At 44.7% G+C, this 26,133-nt stretch overlaps 1 protein-coding gene across 2 annotated transcripts in view; it reads right to left on the minus strand.

Moving 5' to 3' along the window:
* UTP6 (UTP6 small subunit processome component) overlaps positions 1–23,714 on the minus strand; it is a 39,391-nt gene extending 15,677 nt beyond the window's left edge. Inside the window, exons 1-11 of one of the 2 annotated variants that reach the window (XM_019028406.3) lie at positions 23,035–23,714; positions 21,137–21,221; positions 16,447–16,488; positions 16,122–16,214; positions 14,235–14,282; positions 13,443–13,506; positions 10,471–10,589; positions 8,396–8,473; positions 7,151–7,232; positions 5,610–5,691; positions 1,771–1,952 (exon numbers count right to left, since the gene is read on the minus strand). In XM_019028406.3, coding sequence (XP_018883951.2) covers positions 1,771–1,952; positions 5,610–5,691; positions 7,151–7,232; positions 8,396–8,473; positions 10,471–10,589; positions 13,443–13,506; positions 14,235–14,282; positions 16,122–16,214; positions 16,447–16,488; positions 21,137–21,221; positions 23,035–23,126 — 967 coding nt within the window. In that variant the 5' untranslated portion in view covers positions 23,127–23,714. The remainder of the gene's footprint in view (positions 1–1,770; positions 1,953–5,609; positions 5,692–7,150; positions 7,233–8,395; positions 8,474–10,470; positions 10,590–13,442; positions 13,507–14,234; positions 14,283–16,121; positions 16,215–16,446; positions 16,489–21,136; positions 21,222–23,034) is intronic. The other variant, XM_055388545.2, reaches the window with a different exon arrangement.
* Positions 23,715–26,133: the final 2,419 nt, after the last annotated feature.

Below are 26,133 nucleotides of genomic sequence, written 5' to 3' on the forward strand. Positions count from 1 at the left end.
TCAACATTCATCACATCAAAGTTATTAAAAGAGAAGGAAAAAAAGTCATCATACACCTTTTCTTCAAGGGGAAAACTCTCCTCTGAAGAAGAGTTTAAATCAGCCTGATTTTAAAAAGTGTTACACTGACTACAGCCAATCAAACACCTCAAATATTGGGGGAAAACAACTGAGTAACAGCTTAAATATAAAAATTGAAAGCCTTATCCAGGTTATATATCCCCTCTGCCTTTATTCTACATTATTACAAAATAAAAATTAAATCACTTTCCAAAGATAATTAAGGGTGGGGCAGTGGTTCACATCTGTAATCCCATCACTTTGGGAGACTGAGGCAGGCTGATCACCTGAAGTCAGGAGTTCAAGACCAGCCTGGCCAACACGGTGAAACCTCATCTCTACTAAAAATACAAAAATCCATGGGGCATGGTGGCATGCACCTGTAATCCCAGCTACTCAGGAGGCTGAGGCAGGAGAATTGCTTAAACCTGGGAGGAAGAGGTTGTAGTAACTCGAGATCGTGTCACTGTACTCCAGCCTGGGCAACAGAGTGAGACTCTGTCTCAAAAAGATAATTAAGGACGTCGGTAATCCTAGCAAGTTGGGAGGCCAAGGCATGCAGATCACTTGATTCTAGCAGTTCAAGACCAGCCTGGGCAACATGGCGAAACTCCATCTCTACAAAAAATACATTAAAATTGGCCTGGCGTGGAGGCATGCGCCTGTAGACCCAGCTACTCAGGGGGTTGAGGCGGGAGGATTGCTTCAACCCAGGAGGCAGAGGTTGGAGTGAGCTGAAATTGCGCCACTGCACTCCAGCCTGGGTGACACAGCAGGATCCTGTCTCAAAAAAAAACAAAGATAATTAAGAAATAATAATTAAAGAATCTTAGGAATTATTTCCTAAGCTTCCCCCAAAATAGAGGAACATAAATACCACTACTATGGAGGAAGGTCATAAAAGCTCCATTACCATCAGAGAAAGACCAAGTTAGAAAGCCAAGACCAAGTTAGAAAGCCAGGCACAGCCAAATGCGGTGGCTCATGCGTGTAATCCCAGCACTTTAGGAGGCCAAAGTGGGCAAACCACCTGAGGTCAGGAGTTCAAGACCAGCCTGGCCAACATGGTGAAACTCCGTCTGTACTAAAAATACAAAAATTAGCCAGGCATCGTGGCACACGCCTGTAATCCCAGCTACTCGGGAGGATGAGGCAGGAGAATCGCTTGAACCTGGGAGGTGGAAGTTGCAGTGAGCCGAGATCACACCATTGCACTCCAGCCTGGGCAACAGAGTGAGACTCTGTCTCAAAAAAAAACAAAAAACAAAAAAAAACCCAGGCACGGTGGCTCACACCTGTAATCCTGTAACCCTAGCACTTTGGGAGACCAAGGCAAGTAGATCGCCTGAGCTCAGGAGTTCGAGACCAGTCTGGGCAACACAGTGAAACCCCATCTCTACTAAAATACAAAAAAATTAGCTGGGCATGGTGGCGGACACCCGTAGTCCCAGCTATTTGGGAGGCTGAGGCAGGAGAATTGCTTGAATCCGGGAGGTGGAGGTTGCAGTGAGCCGAAATCGAGCCACTGAACTCCAGCCTGGGTGACAGAACAAGACTCTGCCTCCCAAAAAAAAAAAAAAGCCAGGCTCATCGTAAACTATGTTACAGAGACATCCCCAATATTGATTTTGGCAATGGGAACAGGAGCTTAAGTTTCACACTCAGGGATACTATTCCTTTTATATCACACCATGGTTTGGTGAAGTTCACCTGTTGGCAGAGTCTTCACTGCCTCTTCATACACAGCACAGCACCTCTCCTCCTTCCGGCCAACCTCCACTGCTTTGGCTTGTTTCGTTGTAGGCTGCTCTTCTGTCTGTGACTCAATCTCTAATTCTCGCCTTGCCACATAATCCCAAGTGAGAGGATCATCTGTGTGTAGAGCCTGAAGGCTGAAAAATACAATTTACTGGTATCAATCCCACAACAAGAAACTGACTCAGAATATCAGAGAAACAGTTACCTGTGCTTAAAAAATCTACACAGGACATCCCTGTAACAACTGCAGTACCATAAAAACTATTTCCCAGGCTGGGCCTGGTGGCTCATGCCATTGGGAGACCAGCACTTTGGGAGTCTGAGGTGGGTGGATCACCTGAGGTCGGGAGTTCGAGACCAGCCTGACCAATATGGTGAAACCCCATCTCTACTAAAAATACAAAAATAAGCCGGGCATGATGGCATGTGACTGTAGTCCCAGCTACTAGAGAGGCTGAGACAGGAGAACTGCTTGAACCCAGGAGGCAGAAGTTGCAGTGAGTCGAGATCGCATCACTCCAGCATGGGCGACAGAGCAAGACTGTCTCAAAAAAAAAAAGAAAAAAATATATTTCCCAACAGGCTCTCCAGAATATGTTCACTAACTGTAGAAATTTTGTCAATGGATCAGAATTGTCCCACTTTTTCACTTTTTTTTCTTTTTTTGAGCCAGAATCTCACTGCCACCAAGGCTGGAGTGCAGTGGCACGATCTCAGCTCGCTGCAACCCCCATCTCCTGGATTCAAGCAATTCTCCTGCCTCAGCCTTCCAAGTAGCTGGAATTACAGACGCATGCCACCACGCCCAGCTAATTTTTGTATTTCTTTGGGAGAGATGAGTTTTCACCATGTTGGCCAGACTGGTCTCAAACTCTTGACCTCAAGTGATCCTCCTGCCTCGGGCTCCCAAAGTGCTGGGTGGGATTACAGTGTGAGCCACTGCACCTGGCCAGAGCTGTCCCACATTTATTGAGTTTCAGAATATTTCAGGTATCATTCACAAATGTTAACTTTCAAGTTAGCTCTCAAAGTCAAATCAGCAGTTATCTGTGACAACACAAGACTCCAAGAGACCTGAAGAACTTTTTTTTGTTTTTGAGATACGGTCTGTCACCCAGGCTGGAGTGCAGTGGTGCCATCATGGCTCACTGCAGCCTCCACCTCCCGGGCTCAGGTGATCCTCCCACCTCAGCCTCCCATGTAGCTGGTACTACAAGTGCATGCCACCATACCCAGCTAATTTTGGTAGTTTTATTGTACAGAGTTTTGCCATGTTGCCCAGGATGGTCTCCAACTCCTGGGTGCTCAAGCAATAGTCCATCCCAAAGTGTTGGGATTACAGCCCCTGTGCCCAGCCTAAAGAACTTTATTATAGCTGAGCTCTTCATTTTCGTTTGTGTGTGTGTGTGTGTGTTTTAAGACAGAGTTTCTCTCTTGTTGCCCAAGCTGAAGTGCAGTGGCACAATCTCAACTCACTATAACCTCCGCCTCCTGGGTTCAAGCGATTCTCCTGCTTCGGCCTCCCGAGTACCTGGGATTATAGGCATGTGACACCACACCCAGCCAATTTTTGTATTTTTAGTAGAGGCAGGGTTTCACCATGTTGGCCAGACTGGTCTCAAACTCCTGACCTCAGGTGATCCGCCCGCCTCGGCCTTCCCAAGTGCTGGGATTACAGGCATGAGCCACTGCATCTGTTTTTTTTTTAGAGACAGAGTCTTCTCTGTCACCAGGATGGAGTGCAGTGGCGCGATCTCAGCTCACTGCAACCTCCACCTTCCAGGTTCAAGCGATTCTCCTGCCACAGCCTCCTGAGTAGCTGGGATTACAGGTGCATGCCATCACACTAAGCTGATTTTTCTATTTTTAGTAGAGATGGGGTTTCACCATGTTGGCCAGGATGATCTCAATCTCTTGACCTCAAGTGATCCGCCCACCTCGGCCTACCGAAGTGCTGAGATTACAGGCGTAAGCCACCACGCCCAGCCCAGGGTTCTTCATTTTCTAAATAATAGAGAAAAAGCACAACCTACTCCTCTCTCAAAACCCTGAAGATATCCAAACAACAGATTGATTCAAGTTCCATTTCCCCTCCTGTCAAAGGAAGAGGTGCTACCAAAAAATGGAAGTACCCACAAGGTAGGCTAAAAATAATTTTTTTTTCTTTTTTTGAGACAGGGTCTCACTCTGTCACCCAGGCTGGGGTGCAATGACGCAATAACAGCTCACGGCAGCCTCAACCTCACAGGCTCAAGGGATCCTCCCACCTCAGCCCCGCAAGTAGCTGGGACTACAGGCACATGTCACCATACCCAACTAATTTTATTGTTATTTTTTGTAAAAACAGGTCTCGCCATGTTGCCGAAGCTTACAAATAATTGTTAAACCATATAATCAGACATTAAAGAATAAAATTACCAGCCAGGTGTAATGGCTCACACCCGTAATCCTTGCACTTTGGGAGGCTAAGGCAGGAGGATCACTTGAGCTGAGGAATTCAAGATCAACCTAGGCAACATAGTGAGACCTCATCTCTATAATTAAAAACATAAATAAATAAAAATATAATAAAGAAATAAAAAGAATAAAATTACCAGCACTCAACTATAAACATATAACTCTCATTTTATGGATAAATGCCAGGAAAATAGAATTTAGAATTCTATATAAGCTTTAGATTTTTTTTTTTTTTTGAGATGGAGTTTTGCTCTTGTTTCCCAGGCTGGAGTGCAATGGCGCAATCTTGGCTCACTGCAACCTCCGCCTCCCGGCTTCAAGTGATTCTCCTGCCTCAGCCTCCCGAGTAGCTGGGATTACAGGTATGCGCCACCACGCCCGACTAATTTTGTATTTTTAGTAGAAACGCGGTTTCTCCATGTTGGTCAGGCTGGTCTCAAACTCTTGACCTCAGGTGATCCATGCATCTCGGCCTCCCAAAGTGCCGGGATTACAGGCTTAAGCCACCGTGCCTGGCTAGATTTTTTTTTTTTATTGAATAAACTATTTCCCCCAGTAAGTGAATCAAAGAACTCAATCAGGAAGATACTTTTTTTCTGAGACACGGTCTCACTCTGTAACCCAGACAGGAGTGGAGTGGCAGGATCACAGTTCACTCCAGCCTCAACCTCCCAGACTCAGGTGATCTTCCCACCTCAGCCTCCAGAGTAGGTAGGACCACAGGCATGCACCACCACACCTAGCTTATTTTTTGTAGAGACAGGGTTTCACCGTGTTGCCTAGGGTGGTCTCAAACCCCTGAGCTCAAGGGATCCACCTGCCTTGGCCTCCCAAAGTACTGGGATCCCAAAGTGTGAGCTACTGCACTGGGCCAGGAAATTTTTTTTTAACGTAATATGATATTAATTTTTTTTTTTTTTTTTTTTTTGAGATGGAGTTTTGCTTGTCACCCAGGCTGGAGTGCAATTGTGGGATCTTGGCTCACTGCAACCTCCACCTTCCAGGTTCAAGTGAGTCTCCTGGCTCAGCCTCCCAAGTAGCTGGGATTACAGGCATGCACTACCACGCCCAACTAATTTTGTATTTTTAGTAGAGACGGGGTTTCACCATGTTGGTCAAGCTGGTCTCAAACTCCTGACCTCTGGTGATCCACCCACCTCAGTCTCCCAAAGTGCTGCGATTACAGGTGTGAGCCACTGCACCCGGCCAACATTAGCTTTTATTCCAGGGATTTAGTGTGGTATCTTCTTTCTCTTCTACTAAATATCCAACCTCAAACCCTTAATCTCAAGATCAGAAATAGATATATTCACCTTTCTACTAACTTTACTTACTCATCATAAATCTCTTTTTGTAGATCTTTGGCAAAGTCAAATAGCTGTGCAATTGAAAGCAGTGACACGTGAAATTCTGCACCTAAATTTAAAAAGCAGGGGAGGGAAAGTTTATTGCCAATAAGAATCACTTTACTTTAAAAGTACTGGAATTAATCTTTTTGTTTTTTGAAATGAGAAATAGAAGAAAATAGAAGAAAAGTCATCCCATAGTCCCCTCACCCCAGTGTCCCCCTACTCAAGCAAAGCTATTGTTAATATCTTTGGAGTATTCATAAAAAAAGAACTAATTTTCAACTCCCCACATGATTTAATTACTCCATGAGAACTTACTGAGGATTGGTGCAATGGCTCACACCAGTTATGCCATCACTTTGGGAGGCCAAGGCAGGAGGATCACTTGAGCTCAGGAGTTCAAGACTAGCCCGGACAACATGGTGAAACCTCATCTCTACTACAAGTACAACTAGCCAGGCATAGAGGTCCATGCCCAGCTACTCAGGAGGCTGAAATGGGAGAATCACCTGAGCCCATGAAGTCGAGGCTACAGTGAGCCATGATTGTACCACTGCACTCCTGCGTGGGTGACAGAGTAAGACCCTGTCTCAAAAAAAAAAAATGGAAGGATAAATGACTACACACTGGGTACAGTGTACACTGCTCATTGATGGGTGCACCAAAATCTCAGACATCACCACTAAACCTGTTCCCCAAAAACCTATTGACATTTTTATTTTTTTGAGATGAAGTCTCGCTCTGTTGCCCAGGCGCTCTCAGCTCACTGCAACCTCCACCTCCCGGGTTCAAGCAATTCTCCTGCCTCAGCCTCCCAAGTAGCTGGGATTACAGGCGCCCACCACCACACCCAGCTAATTTTTGTATTTTCAGTAGAAATGGGGTTTCACCATGTTGGCCAGGCTGGTCGCGAACTCCTGACCTCAGGTGATCCACCTGCCTTGGCCTCCCAAAGTGCTGGGATTACAGGCATGAGCCACCATACCCGGCCCAAACCTATTAAAATTTAAGGAAAAAAAATGGGAGTAGAATATAAATTTTAAAAAGAGACTTATGCCGGGCATGGTGGCTCACGCCTGTAATCCCAACACTTTGGGAGGCCGAGGCAGGCAGGTCACAAGGTCAGGAGTACGAGACCAGCCTAGCCAACATAGTGAAACTACGTCTCTACCAAAAATACAAAAATTAGCTGGGCAGGGTGGCACACACCTATAGTCCCAACTACTTGGGAGGCTGAGGCAGGAGAATCACTTGAACCCAGGAAGCAGAGGTTGTGGTGAGCCGAGATCACGCCAATGCACTCCAGCCTGGGCAACAAATCAAGACTCCATCTCAAAAAATAAATAAGTTACTGAAATGTTCAATTATAGCCTAGGAAAAATAAGTATTTTCTGAAAGAAACAGGACACTATTCCTACAGAGTTTTATACACATTCTAATGGAAAATTTCAAAACTAGCTAAAGATCTTCATTAAGAAAAGAATGTTTCACTTTCCTACCAAAAATAATGTTCAAAAGATACCTACCTTTAATTATGCTTACAGAATTTTTGTAGATGATCCATGCTAACTCGCCCTTAAGGATTTCTTCAGAATAATCAGGATTCTCCTAAAGAGTGTTATATCAAATGTAACTTAACAGGTAGTACAAGGAGGAAAAGCACTAGGACGAAAATTAACAATCCTAGACTACCTGTGCCATATGACCACTGTAAATCATGTCTCTCTCTCTGGGCCAGTTCCCTCACTTGTAAAGTGTGCAGCTTGAACAAGATCACTGACCTTCCAACTGTGTTCTCTCAGGCTCCAAGAGTGGTGGCAAGATCACATGGCTTAAGGCCTCACTCTCCATTTGGACCAAAACAGGTCAGATTTTACATGTCTTGTTTGCGCTTCTCTGTAACATTTTATTTGAATAAAAAAGTCCTGGCCTGGCGTGGTGACTCATGCCTATAATCCCAGCACTTTGGGAAGCCGAGGCAGGCGGATCACTTAAGATCAGGAGTTCATGACCAGCCTGGCCAACATAGCAAAACCCCATCTCTACTAGAAATACAAAAATTAGCCGGGAGTGGTGGCGGGCACCTGTAATCCCAGCTACTTCGGAGACTGTGGCAGGAGAATTGCTTGAACCCGGGAGGCGGAGGTTGCAGTGAGCCAAGATCGTGCCAGTGCACTCCAGCCTGGGCGACAAGGAGCAACACTCTGTCTGAGAAAAAAGTTCTAAGCTGGAAACCACAATAACAGACAATAGCAAAGTTTCTTCTCAGCTCTAACATTCTAAATCTTTTAATTATTCTGTCATATAAAAAATTATATAAAAAGGGAAAGAAAGAAGGCCAGGAAACCACACATTTCACAACCTTTCTCAAGCTCCTTGAATCCACCAATATATCACTTTATGAGATCATACAGCGTTAAAGAATAGCATTTGGCTATTCTGTAAGTATCAATTTTGAGAACCACATTAATTAGTCCAAATATCTATTTTTATAGCATACAGCTTCATTTTCCTAACTAAGTCCATTTATAAGTAACACTAACTCATCTGGAAGTTTCAAAATGTAACAACATTAAACATTAAAGCTTGAACCCGGAGGCAGAGGTTGCAGTGAGCCAAGATGGTGCCACTGCACTCCAGCCTGTGTGACAGAACGAGACTCCGTCTCAAAAAAAAAGAAAAATATATTCCAAATATTTTCTCTCACTCCTAAGCAGGCTCAAAATGTTATACATCATTAGCAAGTGAGAATAAAATAATTAGAACCTTACCACATCCATACTGGCTTTTTCAAATTCTTCCTTCTCCTTCCTCAGTTTTTCAGCATGCATCAGCTCCATCCTAAAGTACTACAGAAGAGAAATAAACTGAAAATCTTTGGAGATGCTTTTTTAAATTTTTTTGAGACACGGTCTTGCTCTGTCACCCAAGCTGGAGTGCACTGGTGATCACAGCTCATTTCGGCCATGAATTCCTGCACTCAAGTGATCCCCTTGCCTCAGCTTCCTGAGTAGCTAGGATTAGAGGTGCATTCCATCACTCTCAGATAATTTTTTTATTTTTATTTTTTGTAGAGACAGGGTCTTGCTACGTTGCTGCCTGGCCTCAAACAACTGACCTCAAGTGATCCTCCTGCCTCAGCCTCCCAAAGTGCTGGGATTAAAGGCATGAGCCACCACACCCAGCCTTAACTTTCATTTAAGAATTAAATAGCAGGCTGGGCGCAGTGGCTTATGCCTGTAATCCCAGCACTTTGGGAGGCCAGGCGGGCGGATTACTTGAGGTCAGGAGTTCGAGACCAGCCTGCCCAACATGGTAAAACCCCATCTCTACTAAAAATACAAAAATTAGCAGGGCATGGTGGTGCACACCTATAATCCCAGCTACTTCGGGGACTGAGGCAGGAGAATCGTTTGAACCCTGGGGGCGGAGGTTGCAGTGAGCCAAGAACACACCATTGCACTCCTGCCTGAGCAACAAGAGTGAGACTCCATGCCCAAAAAAAAAAAAAAAGAATTAAATAGCAGTTTCTCTTTTATCCTGACAAATGACTCAGAAAACAGTGCAGCTTCCAATACATTCTTTCTATTATTTGGGATTTTATCTAAAGCTTGGCCCTCAAATGTTCTAGGGCACCATCCATAAGGGAGTAAGTCCCCGAAGAGAGAAAGGAAGTACTACCAGGTATCTATCTCAAGAAAAGGAGACAGAAAGAACATGGAGAAAAGAGGAAGACCAGGCAAAGAAGCCAGAAGAGGGCTTCTTTGGAGAACCAAGGGAACAAGAAAAAAAAATAAAAACAAAAGTATAAAGAGGCTAAATCTGGCTCCCAGCTAAAAAAATGTGAGAGTCTAGTTCCCTATTCCTTCCAACCACAGGAAGGAGGCGGGGGTTCCAACCTCTCAACTAACTTAGAAGCTGCAGTGTCAACACCTACCACTGGACAAAAAATAAAAAGATGTTTTTCCCTGGCCGGGCATAGTGGTTCACACCTGTAATCCCACCACTTTCAGAGGCTGAGGCAGGCAGATCACCTGAGTTCGGGAGTTCGAGACCAGCCTGCCCAACAGGGCGAAACTCCATCTCTACTAAAAATACAAAAATTAGCCGGACGTGGGATCCCAGCTACTCAGGAGGCTGAGGCAGGAGAATTGCTTGAACTCAGGAGGTAAAGGTTGCAATGAGCCAAGACCGGGCCACTACACTCCAGCCTGGGCAACAGAACGAGACTCCATCTCAAAAAATAAAAAAGATGTTTTTCCTTACCCACACCTCCACACTTATTCCTAGCCTCCATAAATTGAAGCCTTTTTTATTTAATAAAGAATACATGGGCTGGGCGCAGTGGCTCATGCCTGTAATCCCAGCACTTTGGGAGGTGGAGGCAGGCGGATGACCAGGTCAGGAAATCGAGATCATCCTGGCTAACACGGTAAAACCCCATCCCTACTAAAAAATACAAAAATTTAGCCGGGCATGGTGGCAGGCACCTGTAGTCCCAGCTACTCGGAAGGCTGAGGCAGGAGAATGGTGTGAACCCAGGAGGCAGAGCTTGCAGTGAGCCGAGACCGTGCCACTGCACTCCAGCCTGGGCAACAGAGCGAGACTGTCTCAAAAAAAAAAAAAAAAAAAAAAAAAAAGTGAGACCAGCCTGGCCAACATGGCAAAACCCCGCCTCTACTAAAAATACAAAAAAAAAAGCCAGGTATGGTGGTGGGCACCTGTAATCCCAGCTACTCGGGAGGCTGAGGCGTAAGAATTGCTTGAATCCAGGAAAAAAAAAAAAATGCCTCCAGAGGACCAAACTGAAACATCACTGTCTCATCCTATGTGCATACACACTCACTTCTTTATAAAGTTTTGGGCACTCTGGATGAAAGCGCAGTGCCCGAAGAAATAGTTGCCTTGCACTTTCTGAAGACAATCGATCTTCCATTTCCCATTTGGCTGCCATAATCCACAAAGCTGTAAGTGAAAAACCATCAGATTTCGTTTCAATAAATTAATCAAGTCAGACAAGAAAAGAACCAAATGATCCAATTTTAATACTCGCACAATTTTTTTTTTGTTTTGAGACAGTCTCACTCTGTCGCCCAGGCTGGAGTGCAGTGACGCAATCTCGGCTCACTGCAAGTTCCGTCTCCCAGGTTCATGCCATTCTCCTGCTTCAGTCCCCGAGTAGCTGGTACTACAGGCACCCGCCACCATGCCCGGCTAATTTTTTTTTGTATTTTTAGTAGAGACGGGGTTTCACCATGTTAGCCAGGATGGTCTCAATCTCCTGACCTCGTGATCCGCCCGCCTCGGCCTCCCAAAGTGCTAGGATTACAGGCATGAGCCACTGCGCCCGGCCCACTCAAACAATTTTTTAAAAAAACCTTTAACAAAAGGGGAAGCAGTTCGGACAGACAGTTTCTAACTGCAAAGCTTGGTTACCTTATCTAAAATTAGAAACAGTATTCTGAAGCAAATGAGTAAATGATAACAAATGTTCAATTTAGAGGATGAGTACCTAAGCGTCTGTTACTGTTTTCATCAGATCTAAGGACATTATTGTAAGTCACATACACTTTTTTTCTTTTTTTGAGACAGGGTCTTGCTCTGTTGCTCAGGCTGCAGTGGCACAAACACAGCTCACTGCAGTCTTCACCTACCAGAATCCCACCTTAGCCCCTCAAGTAGCTGGGACCACATGCATACGCCATCACGCCCACCTAAATTTTGTAGCTTTGTAGAGACGGGTTTTCACCATGTTGCTCAGGCTGGTCTCAAACTCCTGATCTCAAGTGATCTGCCTGCCTCGGCTTCCCAAAGTGCTGGGATTATAGGCATAAGCCACCGTGCCTGGCCCACATACAAATTTTAAAGGTAGTAAAATGCCAGAAAAAGGCCAGGCACAGTGGCTCACACCTGTAGTTCCAGCACTTTGGGAGGCTGAGGCAGGCAGATCACTTGATGTCAGGAGTTTGAGACCAGCCTGGCCAACATGGTGAATCCTCGTTTCTACTAAAAAATACAAAAAATTAGCCAGGCATGGTGGCACCCTCCTATAGTCTCAGCTATTACGGAGACTGAGGCAGAAGGATCACTTTAACCTGGGAGGCAGAGGTTGCAGTGAGCTGAGATCGCACCACTGCACCACAGCCTGGGCGACAGGGCAAGACTCCATGTCAAAAAAAAAAAAAGTCCAGAAAAAACTGCTTATCTTACCACAAATAAAATTATCTTTTGCTCTTTTCTCAATATTTAGAGAAATTATAGGGCCAGGCACAGTGGCTTACTCCTGTAATCCCAGCACTTTGGGAGGCTGAGGTGCGCAGATCGTTTGAGGCTGGGAGTTCTGAGACCAGTCTGGCCAACATGGCGAAACCCCATCTCTACTAAAAATACAAAAATTAGCCAGGCGTGGTGGTGCACATCTGTAATCCCAGCTACTTAGAAGGCTGAGGCATGAGAATCACTTGAACCCAGGAGACAGAGGTTGCAGTGAGCTGATATCGCACCACTGCACTCCAGCCTGGGCAACAGAGGCAAGACTCTGTCTCAAAAAAATAAAAAATAAAATAAATTATAATTCATAATTTTCTCTAAAACCCTTTGTCCTTCTACATGGGAAATTAACCCTGAGTTAACATTCTAGCTATTTCCCTAGACATTTAATAAAGGTCACCTATCTTATCAAGATTGCTTTTGTTAAAAATGGACGCCTGATTGGTAACCACACCTGGAATAGAAGGGTCAGCAATGGTGGCAAGCAATTGCTTTGGGCTTCCTTGAACATGTGACTCCTAAAATTGAGCATGACCTTTCTAGGATCTGTAGAAGCCATGCCCATCCATGGGGCTTCTAAACCAGACTGGATCCCCTACCTACTGATATGATCTCATCTCCTCATACCTGAACAGTCACCTTAGGACCCAGAGGCTACCTCCATTCTGCTAAGAGCATTCTGCAGAAGGAACATACCTAAGGCTATCCTGCTATATTTCTGAGTAAACTGGTGCCAAATGTAGTCTATTTGAGTCTTGTGTGGTATAAGATATCTGATTAAGCCTAATACCCTGAGAATAGGTGCTGAGGCCCGTCCACTGTCAACTAGACCATTTATACATTATTCACAAGAGAAATATTTCTCTTACAAAACATGAGTCTACTCTGTACCAGCACTCTTCTAAAATTTATATTGATATTTTCCCCTTTAAGCTTCTAAAATTCCTCAGATTTGACTGCCTCCAAATAAAATGTCCCACAAAGGATTCAAAAGTTTATTTTGCCATCATCTAAAAAGAAATACAGTCTGGCCGGGAGTGGTGGCTCACGCCTGTAATCCCAGCACTTTGGAAGGCCAAGGCGGGTGGATCACGAGGTCAGGGGTTCGAGAGACCAGCCTGACCAACATGGTGAAACCCAGTCTCTACTAAAAATACAAAAATTAGCTGGGCGTGGTGGCGGGCACCTGTAATCCCAGCTACTCAGGAGGCTAAGGCAGGAGAATTGCTTCAACCTGGGAGGCGGAGGTTGCAGTGAGCCGAGATCACGCCACTGCCCTCCAGCCTGGGCGACAGAGCGAGACTCCGTCTCCAAAAAAAAAGAAATACAGTCCTTCTTGCCTGCAGATACAACACCTAGGACAGTAACTAGTATATAGTAGGCAGGGGTGAACTACGAGGCAGCTATTCAGTAAGAAAAACTGCTGAGGCCAACTGCCTAAGCTCAAGTCCTCAAAATAATTTCTCTTAGATTCATCAATCGAAATAAAATCCAAAATGGCTTGAGTCCAAATAAAATGTAGCAAAATTGACAAAGATTTCACCATACCTGGTTTGTTGGAATGAATCGCCAACATGGCAGAGAATACCTTGCTAAGTTGAGTTTTAGTAGCCTGTAAAAAAGGAAAATATTTCTACTTCCTGCACAGATAAATCATTGATCTTACTCTCTAAGTAATATGTACCCTAACTTTACCAACTGTAAAATCCAATGGAGCATAACATGCTATTGCTAGGGATATATACACGAACACAGACCCTCAAAATTTTCTACCTCAATTAAACCACTAAACACTTTAAATATCTTTTTAAAAAATCAACTGTATTGAACAAATACACATAAAAATTATATTCTTTTCTTTTTTTTTTTTTTGAGACGGAGTCTCGCTCTGTCGCCCAGGCTGGAGTGCAGTGGCGCGATCTCGGCTCACTGCAAGCTCCGCCTCCTGGGTTCACGCCATTCTCCTGCCTCAGCCTCCCGAGTAGCTGGGACTACAGGCGCCCGCCACCACGCCCGGCTAATTTTTAGTATTTTTAGTAGAGACGGTGTTTCACCGTGTTAGCCAGGATGGTCTCGATCTCCTGACCTTGTGATCCACCCGCCTCGGCCTCCCAAAGTGCTGGGATTACAGGCGTGAGCCACCGCGCCCGGCCTATTCTTTTCAATTGAATTGGAAACCATAGTCATTCAGATATCCAATGTTATATTGATGTTCCACCTTCTTGGGTTCTTTTTTCATGTTAACCCTACACTTCAGGAAAAAACATCTGGCATGAAGCTTAAAGGGCAGATTAACAAAAAGACGGTCAGAGGAAGCAAGACATGCATGGCTTTACTCACCCACTTCTTACAAAAAGCCACATAGGAGAGCCAAAGTTGAACATCGTCCTGCAAGAAAAGCAATGTAATAAGCTGCCCAAATTTGACCTTTACATATAATACACCTTCGCATTAATTAATTTTGCTAAAAACAAGCAAATTTCAGGTTGGATGCGGTGGCTCACACCTGTAATCCCACCACTTTGTGAAGCCGAAGCGGGCGGATCACTTGAGGTCAGGAGATTGAAACCAACCTGGCCAACATGGTGAAACCCCACCTAACCTAAAATTACAAAGATTATTGGGAGGCCAAGGCGGATTGATCACTTGAGGTCAGGAGTTCAAAACCAGCCTGGCCAATATGGTGAAACCCCGTCTCTACTAAAAATACAAAAAAATTAGCCGGACGTGGTGGCAGACCCCTGTAATCCCAGCTACTCAGGAAGCTGAGACAGGAGAATCGCTTGAAGCCGGGAGGCCGAGATCAGGCCACTGCACTCCAGCCTGGGCAACAGAGGGAGGCTCCAACTCAAAAAAAAACAAAAAAAATTAGCCAGGTGTGGTGGTATGTGCCTGTAATCCCAGCTACTAGGGAGGCTGAGGCAGAAGAATCACTTGAACCTAGGAGGCGAAGGTTGCAGTGAGCTGCCGAGATTGTGTGCCACTGCACTCTAGCCTGGGTGACAGAGCAAGACTCCACCTCAAAAAAAAGAAAAAAAAAAAAGCCAGGCACAATGGCTCAGGCCTGTAATCCCAGCACTTTTGGAGGCTGAGGCAGGTGGATCACCTGAGGTCAGGAGTTTGAGACCAGCCTGGCCAAGATGGTGAAACCCTGTCTACTAAAAATACAAAAATTAGCCAGGCGCGGTGGTGCGTGCCTGAAGTCCCAGGTACTGGGGAGGCTGAGGCAGGAAAATTGCTTCAATCTGGGAGGCAGAGGTTGCAGTGAGCCAAGATCACACCACTGCACTCTAGCCTGGGCAACAGAGCAAAACTCCATCCCCCACCAAAAAAAAAAAAAAAGCAGCAGATTTCAGAAAATCCAGTCACCTCTCATCCTATCTGGCTCTTCCTCACAAAGGCCTCAGATCTCTTAACTATGATAATTCAACCTTTCCCCCAACTCCCACTCACAATGCTCCAAAAAAACTTTGTTATCTATCCAGTTGGTTTAATGCAGTTCTTAAAGAATCTCAATCTGGGGTAGCAATATAAAATTTGTCATTCCCAAGAATCCAAAATACTTCTCATATAATATACCCAATCCCAAACACTCCCGTAATCCCAGCACTTTGGGAGGCTGAGGTGGGCAGATCACTTGAGCCCAGGAGTTCGAGACCAGCCTAAGCAACATGACGAAACCCTATGTCTACCAAAAATACAAAAATTAGCCAGGCATGGTGGCATGCGCCTGTGATCCCAGCTACTGGGGAGGCTGAGGTGGGAGAATCATTTGAGCCTGGGAGGCAGAGGTTACAGTGAACCGAGATCACCCTACTGTACTCTAGTCTGGGCAACACAGTGAGACCTTATCTCAAAAAAAAAAAAGAAAAGAAAAAAAATCAAGTTTCTGAGGTATTGCCCCTACATAACCATTTATTTTCTAGCTCTAAGTCTTCAGTGTACTTACAAATATATACAAATATCTCCCAAATTTCCAATCCTTAGTAATGTATCAAATACACTGTTTTCAGCACTGTCCTCATAGAATAACTATAAGGTAATAAGATCAATTTTCTTACTGGTTTGTTAAGTGGCTCAAAAAATGTTTTGAGTAATGATACCATCATTAGAGTAAGTATAAAGATACCCAAGATAAAGATAGAAAACTGCATTTGAATCCCTAATACAATATGTATAATACTTATCTTCACATCTCATAAAGTTAAGGATGCCTTGATCACTCACTTTCCATTTTGCTGAGGCACGTTGGAAAACACCTTGTACCCGGTGTACAATAGAATTCTCAATCTCATCCTTCTTAAATGAATATCCAATGCGCTAAAGGGGGACATAAAAAAACAGAGCCTCAACTTAATCACATTTGTCCAAAACAGCATTCCTACTTGACCACTTAATGGTACAGATGAAGCAAACAAATAATTACAAATATCCATTTTAGGCATATCACCACAGTTTTATCAACACCGTCTCCTAAACACAAGTCCTAACTATACAGCCATACTGCTTAGTTCTGTATTTTTCTCCAACTTCTAGAAAATCTTCTACTTACTGTTCTTCTTCTCTGGATCAGCTCCAAAAGATTAATTTCATACTATGAAAGAAAAACATACAAAAAAATGAGAAGCTAGAATATCTAAAACCTTTTAAATACTGGAAATTTAGTTAAAGTCATAAAACAAAAATCGAGAATATAAAATAAAAAATAATGTGCTATCACATAATTTACAATAAATGTCTAGAACTCACTTAAAATTCACTTAGCTACAAAACTTAAACAGAATTAACAAGCTTATAATTACATGCTTCACTTAAAAATTATTCCATGAAATATTTCAAGCATATAAAACACCCCATGCAGCTACAATGCAGCTACACCAAACCTACATTGCACTACATTTGCTTCAAATCTTTTTTAGAAATAAAACAGTTTGTATAAAAATGAAGCTACCTATGTACCTATCTCTGATTCTACTCTTCTCCCTCTCCAGAGGCAGCAATTACCTTGACTTTGTTATCATTCCCAAACATGACTTTGGACTTTATTATAATGATGTCTTGAATACCTTTAAATTTTACATAAATGTTATCATGCTACATCCATCAATCCATAGGTTTTTTGTTTTGTTTTGTTTTGTTTTGTTTTTTGAGACGGGGTCTCCCTCTGTCACCCAGGCTAGAGTGCAGTGGCATAATCTCGGCTCACTGCAACCTCTGCCTCCTGGCTTTAAGAGATTCTCCTGCCTCAGCCTCCCGAGTAGCTTGGATTACAGGCGCCTGCCACCATGCCCAGCTAATTTTTGTATTTTTAGTAGAGATGGGGTTTCACCATGTTGGCTAGACTGGTCTTGAACTCCCGACCTCGAGTGATCCACTTTTGGCCTCCCAAAGTGCTGGGATTATAGGCATGAGCCACTGTGCCCGGCCCATCAATCCATATTTTTACTCAACATTATCCCTTTAGCTATATCCCTATTCACCGAGGCTGGTGGTGTGTGCCTGTAATCCCAGCTACTTGGGAGGCTGATCAGGAGGTAGAGGTTACAGTCAGCCGAGATCATGTCACTGCACTCCAGCCTGGGTGACGGAGCGAGACTCCATCTCAAAAAAGAAAAAAAAAAAAAAGTTTGCTCTTATAATGAATATAAAGCAGTCCTACACCTGGTTTTTTTTTTATTGTTTGTTTTTTTGAGATGGAGTCTCGCTCTGTCGCCCAGGCTGAAGTGCAGTGGCGCAACCTAGGCTCACTGCAACCTCCGCCTCCTGGATTCAAGCAGTTTTCCTGCCTCAGCCTCCCCAGTAGCTGGGATTACAGGTACGTGCTACTGTGCCTGGCTAATTTTTTATTTTTAGTAGAGATGGGGTTCCACCATGTTGACCAGGCTGATCTCCAACTCCCGACCTCAAGTAATCCACCCACCTCGGCCTCCCAAAGTGCTAGGATTACAAGCATGAGCTACCGCGCTCGGCCCCTACACCTGGTTTTAATCTTTATTTAACTAATTACTGATAAGCCTGATGTCTTTTCATAAGTTTAACTACAAGTGATGTTTCCCCTTTGTGACTTTCACGTTCACATGATTTGCCCATTTTTCTTTTTAGTTTTCATTTTCTTCTTGATTTACAGTTCTTTATATATGTGTATATGTAGTTCTAATTATGTGTTGCAAATATCTTCTCACACTTTGTGGCTTGTATTTTCACATTATTTGTAGTGTCTTTTTTGCACAGAAAAAAAATTTTTTTTTTTTTTGAGACAGGGTCTCTATCACCCAGACTGAAGTGCAATGGCGCCATCATGGCTCACTACAGCTTCCACCTCTCAGGTTCAACTGATCCTCCCACCTCAACCTCCAGATTAGCTGGGACTACAGGTGTGCACCACCATGCCCAGCTAATTTTTGTATTTTTTGTAGAGATGGGGTTTGCCATGTTGCCTAGGCTGGTCTTGAACTCCTGGGCTCAAGCGATCTGCCTGTCTCACATGTGAGCCGCCACGCCCCTCCGGAAATTTGTATTTTGAACACAATCAAACCAATCAGTCTTTTCTCTCGTGGTTTGTGCTTTCACAGTCTAATTTAGCTTTAAGAAATCTTTTGGCTGGGCACACTGGCTCAAGTCTGTAATTCCCAAAACTCTGGTAGGTCAAGGCAGGAGGATGACTTGAGCCCAGGAGTTCAAGACCAGCCTGGGCAACATAAGGAGACCCTGTCTCTACAAAAAATAAGAAAACTAGTCAGCCATCTGGCACAAGCCTGTAGTCCTACCTACTTGGGAGGCTGAGGCAGGAGGATCACCTAAGCCTAGAAGTTTGAGACTGAAATGAGTGCTCGCACCATTGCACTCCAGCCTGGGCAAGAGTGAGTGTATTATTTGGAAAAAAAAAATTCTATTTTTGACATAATATGGTCTTGGCTCATTTTGAGTGAGCAATCTACTCATAGGACCTCTTCCAAAAACAATAGCTTAGCCAAGGTTCATATATTGTTTGTTCAGCTGTCTTTTGTCTTTTTAAATCTAAGCTCAAAACTTCTAGTCTTTTTTTTTTTTTTTTTTTTTGAGATGGAGTTTCGCTCTTGTCTCCCAGGCTGGGAGTGCAATGGCACAATCTTGGCTCACTGCAACCTCCACCTCCTGGGTTCAAGCGATTCTCCTGCCTCAGCCCCTGAGTAGCTAGGATTACAGGCACCCAACACCACACCCGGCTAATTTTTGTGTTTTTAGTAGAGATGGGGGTTTCACCATGTTGGCCAGGCTGGTCTCGAACTCCTGACCACAGGTGATCCGTCCGCCTCAGCCTCCCAAAGTGCTGGTATTACAGCATGAGCCACCATGCCCAACCAAAACTTCTAGTCTTATAAACATGTGATCTTGTTATTGGTTCTTTCTGAATCCTGATTCCGTCATCCAACATATTAGCTATTCTCCCCCATTGGAAAATTGGTCTGACATAATTTTTCTTTATTCAAACTTTCCATGCATTTACAAGATGAAAAAATCTTGCAGTACACCTCTTTCCAAGTGGACAGACAATAGATAAACAAGCAGTTAACTTTTCAATTCTCTACAATCATCACATTCACTCTCCTCTATCTTGCTCACAAAGACGCAAATCTCTTGCTGAAGTCCTGATACACACTATGTCTCTGACAATCTCTGATCTACAAACCCAGTAGAAAAAAAAAAGAAAGAAAACGACAAGAGAGAAAGAGGAGGGGAAAAGTAAGTTCAGTTTGGCCAGGACTACAGTCTTAGTGGAGTAATGCTACTCCCAATGCTACTCCTGTTCAGAAATATCTATCTAATGAACGTTTCTGGAATTCTTTTAATTTTTTTAAAAAATTGATGTTGGCCGGGCGTGGTGGCTCATGCCTGTAATTCCAGCACTTTGGGAGGCCGAGGCGGGTGGATCACCAGGTCAGGAGTTCAAGACCAGCCTGGTCAAGATGGTGAAACGCTGTCTCTACAAAAATTAGCCTGGCGTGGTTGTGGGCACCTGTAATCCCAGCTACTCAGGAGGCTGAGGCAGATAACTGCTTGAACCCAGGAAGCGGAGGTTGCAGTGAGCCGAGATCACACCACTGTACTCCAGCCTGGGCAATAAGAGTGAAACTCCATCTCAAAAAAAAAAAAAAAAATTGATGTTAAGCTCATCATTCTAGAACTGATTTTAAATTTGTGAAGGAATGGGAGGCTGAGGCAGGAGAATCACTTGAACCCAGGAGGCGGAGGTTGCGGTGAGCGTGAGCAGAGACTGTGCAACTGCACTCCAGCCTGGGTGACACAGAGAGACTCTATTTCAATTAATCAACCAATCAATCAATTTGTGAAAGGATTAAAAAGCAAGGCTAGGGCCGAGCATGATGCCTCATGCCTATAATCATAGCACTCACTTTGGGAGGCCGATGCAGGTGGATTGCTTGAGGCCAGGAGTTCGAGACCAGCCTGGCCAACATGGCAAAACCCAGTCTCTACTAAAAGTAGCTGGGTGTGGTGCCATACGCCTGTAATCCCAGTTACTGAGGAGGCTGAGACTTGAGAATCACTAGAACCCGGGAGGCAGTGGTTGTAGTGAGCCAAGATCGCGCTACTGCACTCCAGCCTCGGTGACAGAGCAAGACTCTTGTCTCAAAAACAAAAATAAAAAAAGTAAGGCTGGGCCCGGTGGCTCACAAACACTTGTAATCCCAGCATTTTGGGCGTGGGCAACATGCCGAAACCCTGTCTCTACAAAAAACACAAAAACTAGCCAGCCATACTGGCACACACCTGTAGTCCCAGCTACTCCAGAGGCTGAGGTGGGAGGATGGCTTCAGCTCAGGAGGTGGAAGCTACACTGAGCCATGATGGCACCACTGCACTTCAGCCTGGGTGAAAGGCGAGCCCCTGCCTCAAAAAAAAGTAATGAAATTATTAATTATTGGCCGGGCACTGTGGTTCACACCTGTAAGCCCAGCACTTTGAGAGGCCAAGGTGGGTGGATCCCCTGAGATCAGCCTGGGCAATGTGGCAAAACCCAGTCTCTACCAAAAAATTAGCCAGGCATGGTGGCATGCACCTATGGTCCCAGCTACCCAGGAGGCTGAGGTAGGAGAATCGCTTGAGCCTGGAGGGCAGAGGTTGCAGTGAGCAGAGATCACACCATTCACACCACTGCACTCCAACCTGGGTGACAGAGTGAGATGCCATCTCACCAAAAAAAAAAAAAAAAAAAAGAAAGAAATCATTAATTACACACTTACTTGAACATAATTGATAAAGTCTTCCTTGAAAAGGGTTCTTCTCTGGATTTTGTACTCTAGATCGGAAGCCTTCTTAATGATAGCCCTGAGGAGAAAGCCATTTAAACTTCACTTGAAAACTGCAAAAATTAAACGTTTAAGTTTATTTTGAATATATTTAAAACATGTTTTCCAAAATACAAAATTCCTAGAGTTATCTTTCATAAGAAAGTATTATCGGCCGGGCACAGTGGCTCACGCCTGGAATCCCAGCACTTTGGGAGGCTGAGGCGGGTAGATCAAGAGGTCAAGAGACTGAGACCACCCTGGCCAACATGGTAAAACTGCATCTCTACTAAAAATACAAAAATTAGCTGGGCGTGGTGGTGCGTGCCTGTAGTCCCAGCTACTCGGGAGACTGAGGCAGGAAAATTGCTTGAACCTGGAAGGCGGAGGTTGCAGTAAGCCGAGATCGCGCCACTGCCCTCTGGCCTAGCGACAGAGCGAGACTCCATCTCAAAAAAAAAAAGTATTCTCTTACACAATTACTTTTGTGTTCTTAAGGGTATCAGGACTCATTTTTAAACTTTCAGGAAAATAATCTTAATCAACTCCCAAAACCAATGACATTCCCACCAGCAAAGCAAATACAATTAAGAACTTTATACCATTTATGTATGGTGGGTTTTTTTTGTTTGTTTTTTTCTCACTCTGTCGCCCAGGCTGGAGTGCAGTGGCATGATCTCGGCTCACTACAACCTCGGCCTCCCAGGTTCAAGCGATTCTCCTGCCTCAGCCTCCCGAGTAGCTGGGACTACAGGCGCCCGCCACCACGCTCAGCTAATTTTTGTATTTTTAGTAGAGACGGGGTTTCACCACATTGGCCAGGCTGGTCTCAAACTCCTGACCTCGTGATCCACCCACCTCGGCCTCCCAAAGTGCTGGGATTACAGGCGTGAGCCACAGCGCCTGGCTGGTATTAATAAAGACTTCTTTTACTCCAAGTTCAGGTCACTTAAATTTTAATAATAAATTTCTTTCCGAAATTCCTCTTATTTCTGAGTTCTCAACATGTAAATTTTTTTAAAAATCTAAATTGCGTCTGCCTTAAAAGACTTATTACTACGAAGGACTTATGGGAGAAGATTCAGAGTCCTTAGCTAAGGAATGAACATATGACAAATATATATTAAGAGAATTTAATGCAAGATGTGCAAGACAGGTGTCTTTAGTAATGGTAACATTAACCTTAACTGAGCACTTTCTAAGCGTCCACACTGCTTTGTTCTGTGTTTCATTAACGAATGCTTACTTTGAAGCTCTGAGTCACATTACTACATTCAGACGTTGCAAAACAAAGAAACAGTCACAGAAACCATTAAAAACTATTAAACATAATTTTCACACGCTACTGAATGTCTACTATGTGCCAGGCGCTGTAGTTAGGCTCTGGAGTAGCATATGAAACTGATTTCAACGGTCCCCACCTTCAAGTCTAGTTAGGAATTTATCCACTCCCCCTGGGCTCCCACAGCACTCTGTTCCCATCCCTACAGCAGTACAAGGTACTACAATCAACTTACAGTACACTGTTATCAAAATATTTAATTTGTCTGTCTCCCCCACCACACTGCCCAATTAGCTCCTAATGAGCAGGAATCCTGGGTTTATCACCTTTACAGCCCTAAAACCCGGCTCCATGAAGGGCTGTCAAAACGTCTGATGGGTAAGTAGACGGACGGATTACCTTGCAACGAATGAAAAATTAATTCTGGACATCACCGAAAACGAGAAATGGGCTTCCGCCACGTTAGGAAAAGTAAACACAGGTCGAGCGTCCCCACACCTAGCCCCTGCCACACACTCCCAACCTCCCCTCAGGCCGCCTCAGCTCTTCCCTCTCCCCAACCCTCTCTCACTTAATCTCCGCATGACTGAACAGTCCAATGCGCTCCAGCTGTTCCAATTCCGGGAGCCGATCTTCTATGCGTTCCTGAATTATCTCTGCCATGAGGTCGGAAGTCTACAACCCCGCGGGTAGCTTCTCAACAGCGAACACGAGCAGGAGGCTCCCGGTTTCAGGTTCGGAGATCCAGCCCTACCACCGACGCGTCCCGACGTAACGTGCTCCCTAGGTCCCGCCTTTTCCGCTTCCGCCGCCTCCTACTTAGGGGAAGGCCCTTCGGCTTCTACAGCCACCGTCCCCTCCCTGTGGCCGATTGTGGGATTGCAGCGAGAACCCGCCCTGGTCTTGGGCCGGACGACTCTAACGGACAGGAGTTGAGGGGCGGGGCTAGACGGGAGGGAGGGGTTAAGTGCGCGCGCCGCTAGACTTGGACGGCCATCAGGAAAAGCGCCTCCAGGTGTAGAGAGGTGGGCTGCCCAAGCCTGAAAGGGACACGAGATGCATTTTCTTCAGAATATTGTCTATTTTCATTGTGTTCCCATCCCACGTCCTGATTTCCCAACACCAAGAACAACAACAAAAAAAAAAGCAAAGGAGGAGGACATTGTACAATTAAACATTTTTGAAAGCCGGTCGCGGTGGCTCATGCCTGTAATCCCAGCAGTTTAGGAGGCCGAGGCGGGCGGATCACCTGAAGTCAGGAGTTCGAGACCATCCTGGCTAACATGATGAAACCCCGTTTCTACTAAAAATGCAAAAAAATTAACTGGGCGTGCTGGCACGCGCCTGTAATCCCAGCTACTCGGGAGGCTGAGGCAGGAGAATCGCTTGAACTTGGGAGGCCGAGATCGCGCCATTGCACTCCAGCTTGGGCAACAAGAGTGAAACTCCGTCTCTAAATAAATAAATAAATAAAATAGAATTGTTTATTATTTAAATCAATATCCTGGCTTTGTAAGCAATAGCTTTCAAAATATATGTCCCTAGGTGAATATCAGACACCATAAATTCTTTTTAGAAAAGGAGATTTTTGTATTGAAAAGTTTGAGAATTACCTAAACAAATCACTAAGGTATAGACACCCTCCTTAAACCATTGCCCAAGCAACTTAGCATTTCTAAGAGAAACACCAGGCAACACAGCTTGGAGGCAATATTGCTGGTATAGTTAGTAAACCTCAAATGATAACTACATGGTTCAGTTCTTTTTTAGTTCTGGATATAAAAAAGCCAAAGCAGCAGTTCTTGCTAGATCTGCTTATTTCAACATTCACATTAGCACCTGGATCCTGTGTGTGATTTATGAAAGGAGAATGGGCTCAGCAAAACCATGTTCCACCTCTGTGCCTTTCATTTCTTTCTTTCCTTTCACATTTTACCCACTTATCTCAGAACTGAGACGAGGGTTGGCTTGTGCTACACCATTTCTTGAATCCTTCAGCTGTAAGACATGTGAGAAGTGGAAGGAAATCACGAATGTAAGACAAAGATAGAATTTATTTGTAAAAGTAAAATCTCTGGGGCTGTGTTAACAGTAAGAGTGGAGATGACACTAGATAGTAAACTCCATATGGGCAGGGAATTTTTTCCTGTTTGACTGGCTAGATACTCTACAGCTTATAGCAGTGCCTACCATATAAGTACTCAGTTAACAAATGCGTGACACTAGGAAAAGGCACTTACTAAATTTCTTTAGGTACAAGGAAGTCAGCAAGTTATGACAGACTGTAATCATTTCAAAGTAAATTTGATAGAGACCTTGATAAATTAACCATGATTTTTATTTTATTTTATTTTATTTATTTATTTAGAGACAGAGTCTCGCTCTGTCACCAGGCTGGAGTGCAGTGGCGCGATCTCGGCTCACCACAACCTCGACTCCCCTGGTTCAAAGGATTCTCCTGCCTCAGCCGCCCAAGTAGCTGGGACTACAGGCACGTGCCACCACACCCAGTTAATTTTTGTGTTTTTTGTACATACAGGGTTTCATCATGTTGGCCAGGATGGTCTCAATCTCCTGACCTCATGGTCCACCCGCCTCAGCATCCCAAAGTGCTGGGACTCCAGGCGTGAGCCACCGCGCCCGCCCAATTTTTAAATCAAACTAACTATAAATACGCTCCTCCTTTATATTGTTTTGTTTTGTTTTGTTGTTCTTTTTAAGACCGAGCCTCGCTGGCCAGGCGCTGTGGCTCACGCCTGTCATCACAGCACTTTGGGAGGCCGAGGCCACAGATAACCTGAGGTCAGGAATTCAAGACCAGCATGGCCAACATGCAGAAACCCCGTCTCCACTAAAAATACAAAAAAAGTAGCTGGGCCTGGTGGCCTCTCTCTGTTGCCTAATGGGGAGTGCAGTGGTGCGATCTCGGCTCACTGCAACCTCCACCTCCTGGGTTTAAGCGATCCCCCGAGTAGCTGGGATGACAGGCGTGAGCCACCATGCCCGGCTAATTACGTTTTTGTTTTGTTTTGAGACAGGGTCTTACTATATTACCCAGGCTGGAGTGCAGTGGTGTGACCACAGCTCACTGCAGCCTCAACCTCCTGAGCTCCAGCAATGCTCCCACCCCCGCCTCCCAAGTAGCTGGGACTACATGTGTGCCCCACCGCACCTGGCTAATTTTCCTTTTTTCTTTTTTGTAGAGACAGGGGTCTCACTATGTTGCCGAGGATGGTGTTTTTGTTATTGTAAATAGAGACAGGGTCTCACTGTATTGTCACCATGGTCTTGAACTCCTGGCCTCAAGTAATCATCTTGTTTCCCCTTCTCAAAATTCTGGGATTACAGGCATGAGCCAGCACGCCCAGCGATCCTCCCTTATTTTGAAATTTAGCTTTTTTTTTTGAGATGGAGTTTTGCTCTTGTTGCCCAGGCTGGAGTGTAGTGGCGTGATCTTGGCTCACTGCAACCTCAGCCTCCCAGATTCTAGTGATTCTCCTGCCTCAGCCTCCCGAGTAGCTGGGATTACAGGCGCCCACCACCACGACCAGCTAATTATTGTCTTTTTAGTAGAGACGGAGTTTCACTATGTTGGCTAAGCTGGTCTCGAACGCCTAACCTCAGGTGATCCGCCCACCTCGGCCTCCCAAAGTGCTGGGATTACAGGCAT

This window comes from Gorilla gorilla, chromosome 4 (genome assembly GCF_029281585.2).
Source record: "Gorilla gorilla gorilla isolate KB3781 chromosome 4, NHGRI_mGorGor1-v2.1_pri, whole genome shotgun sequence".
Taxonomy (NCBI): domain Eukaryota; kingdom Metazoa; phylum Chordata; class Mammalia; order Primates; family Hominidae; genus Gorilla; species Gorilla gorilla.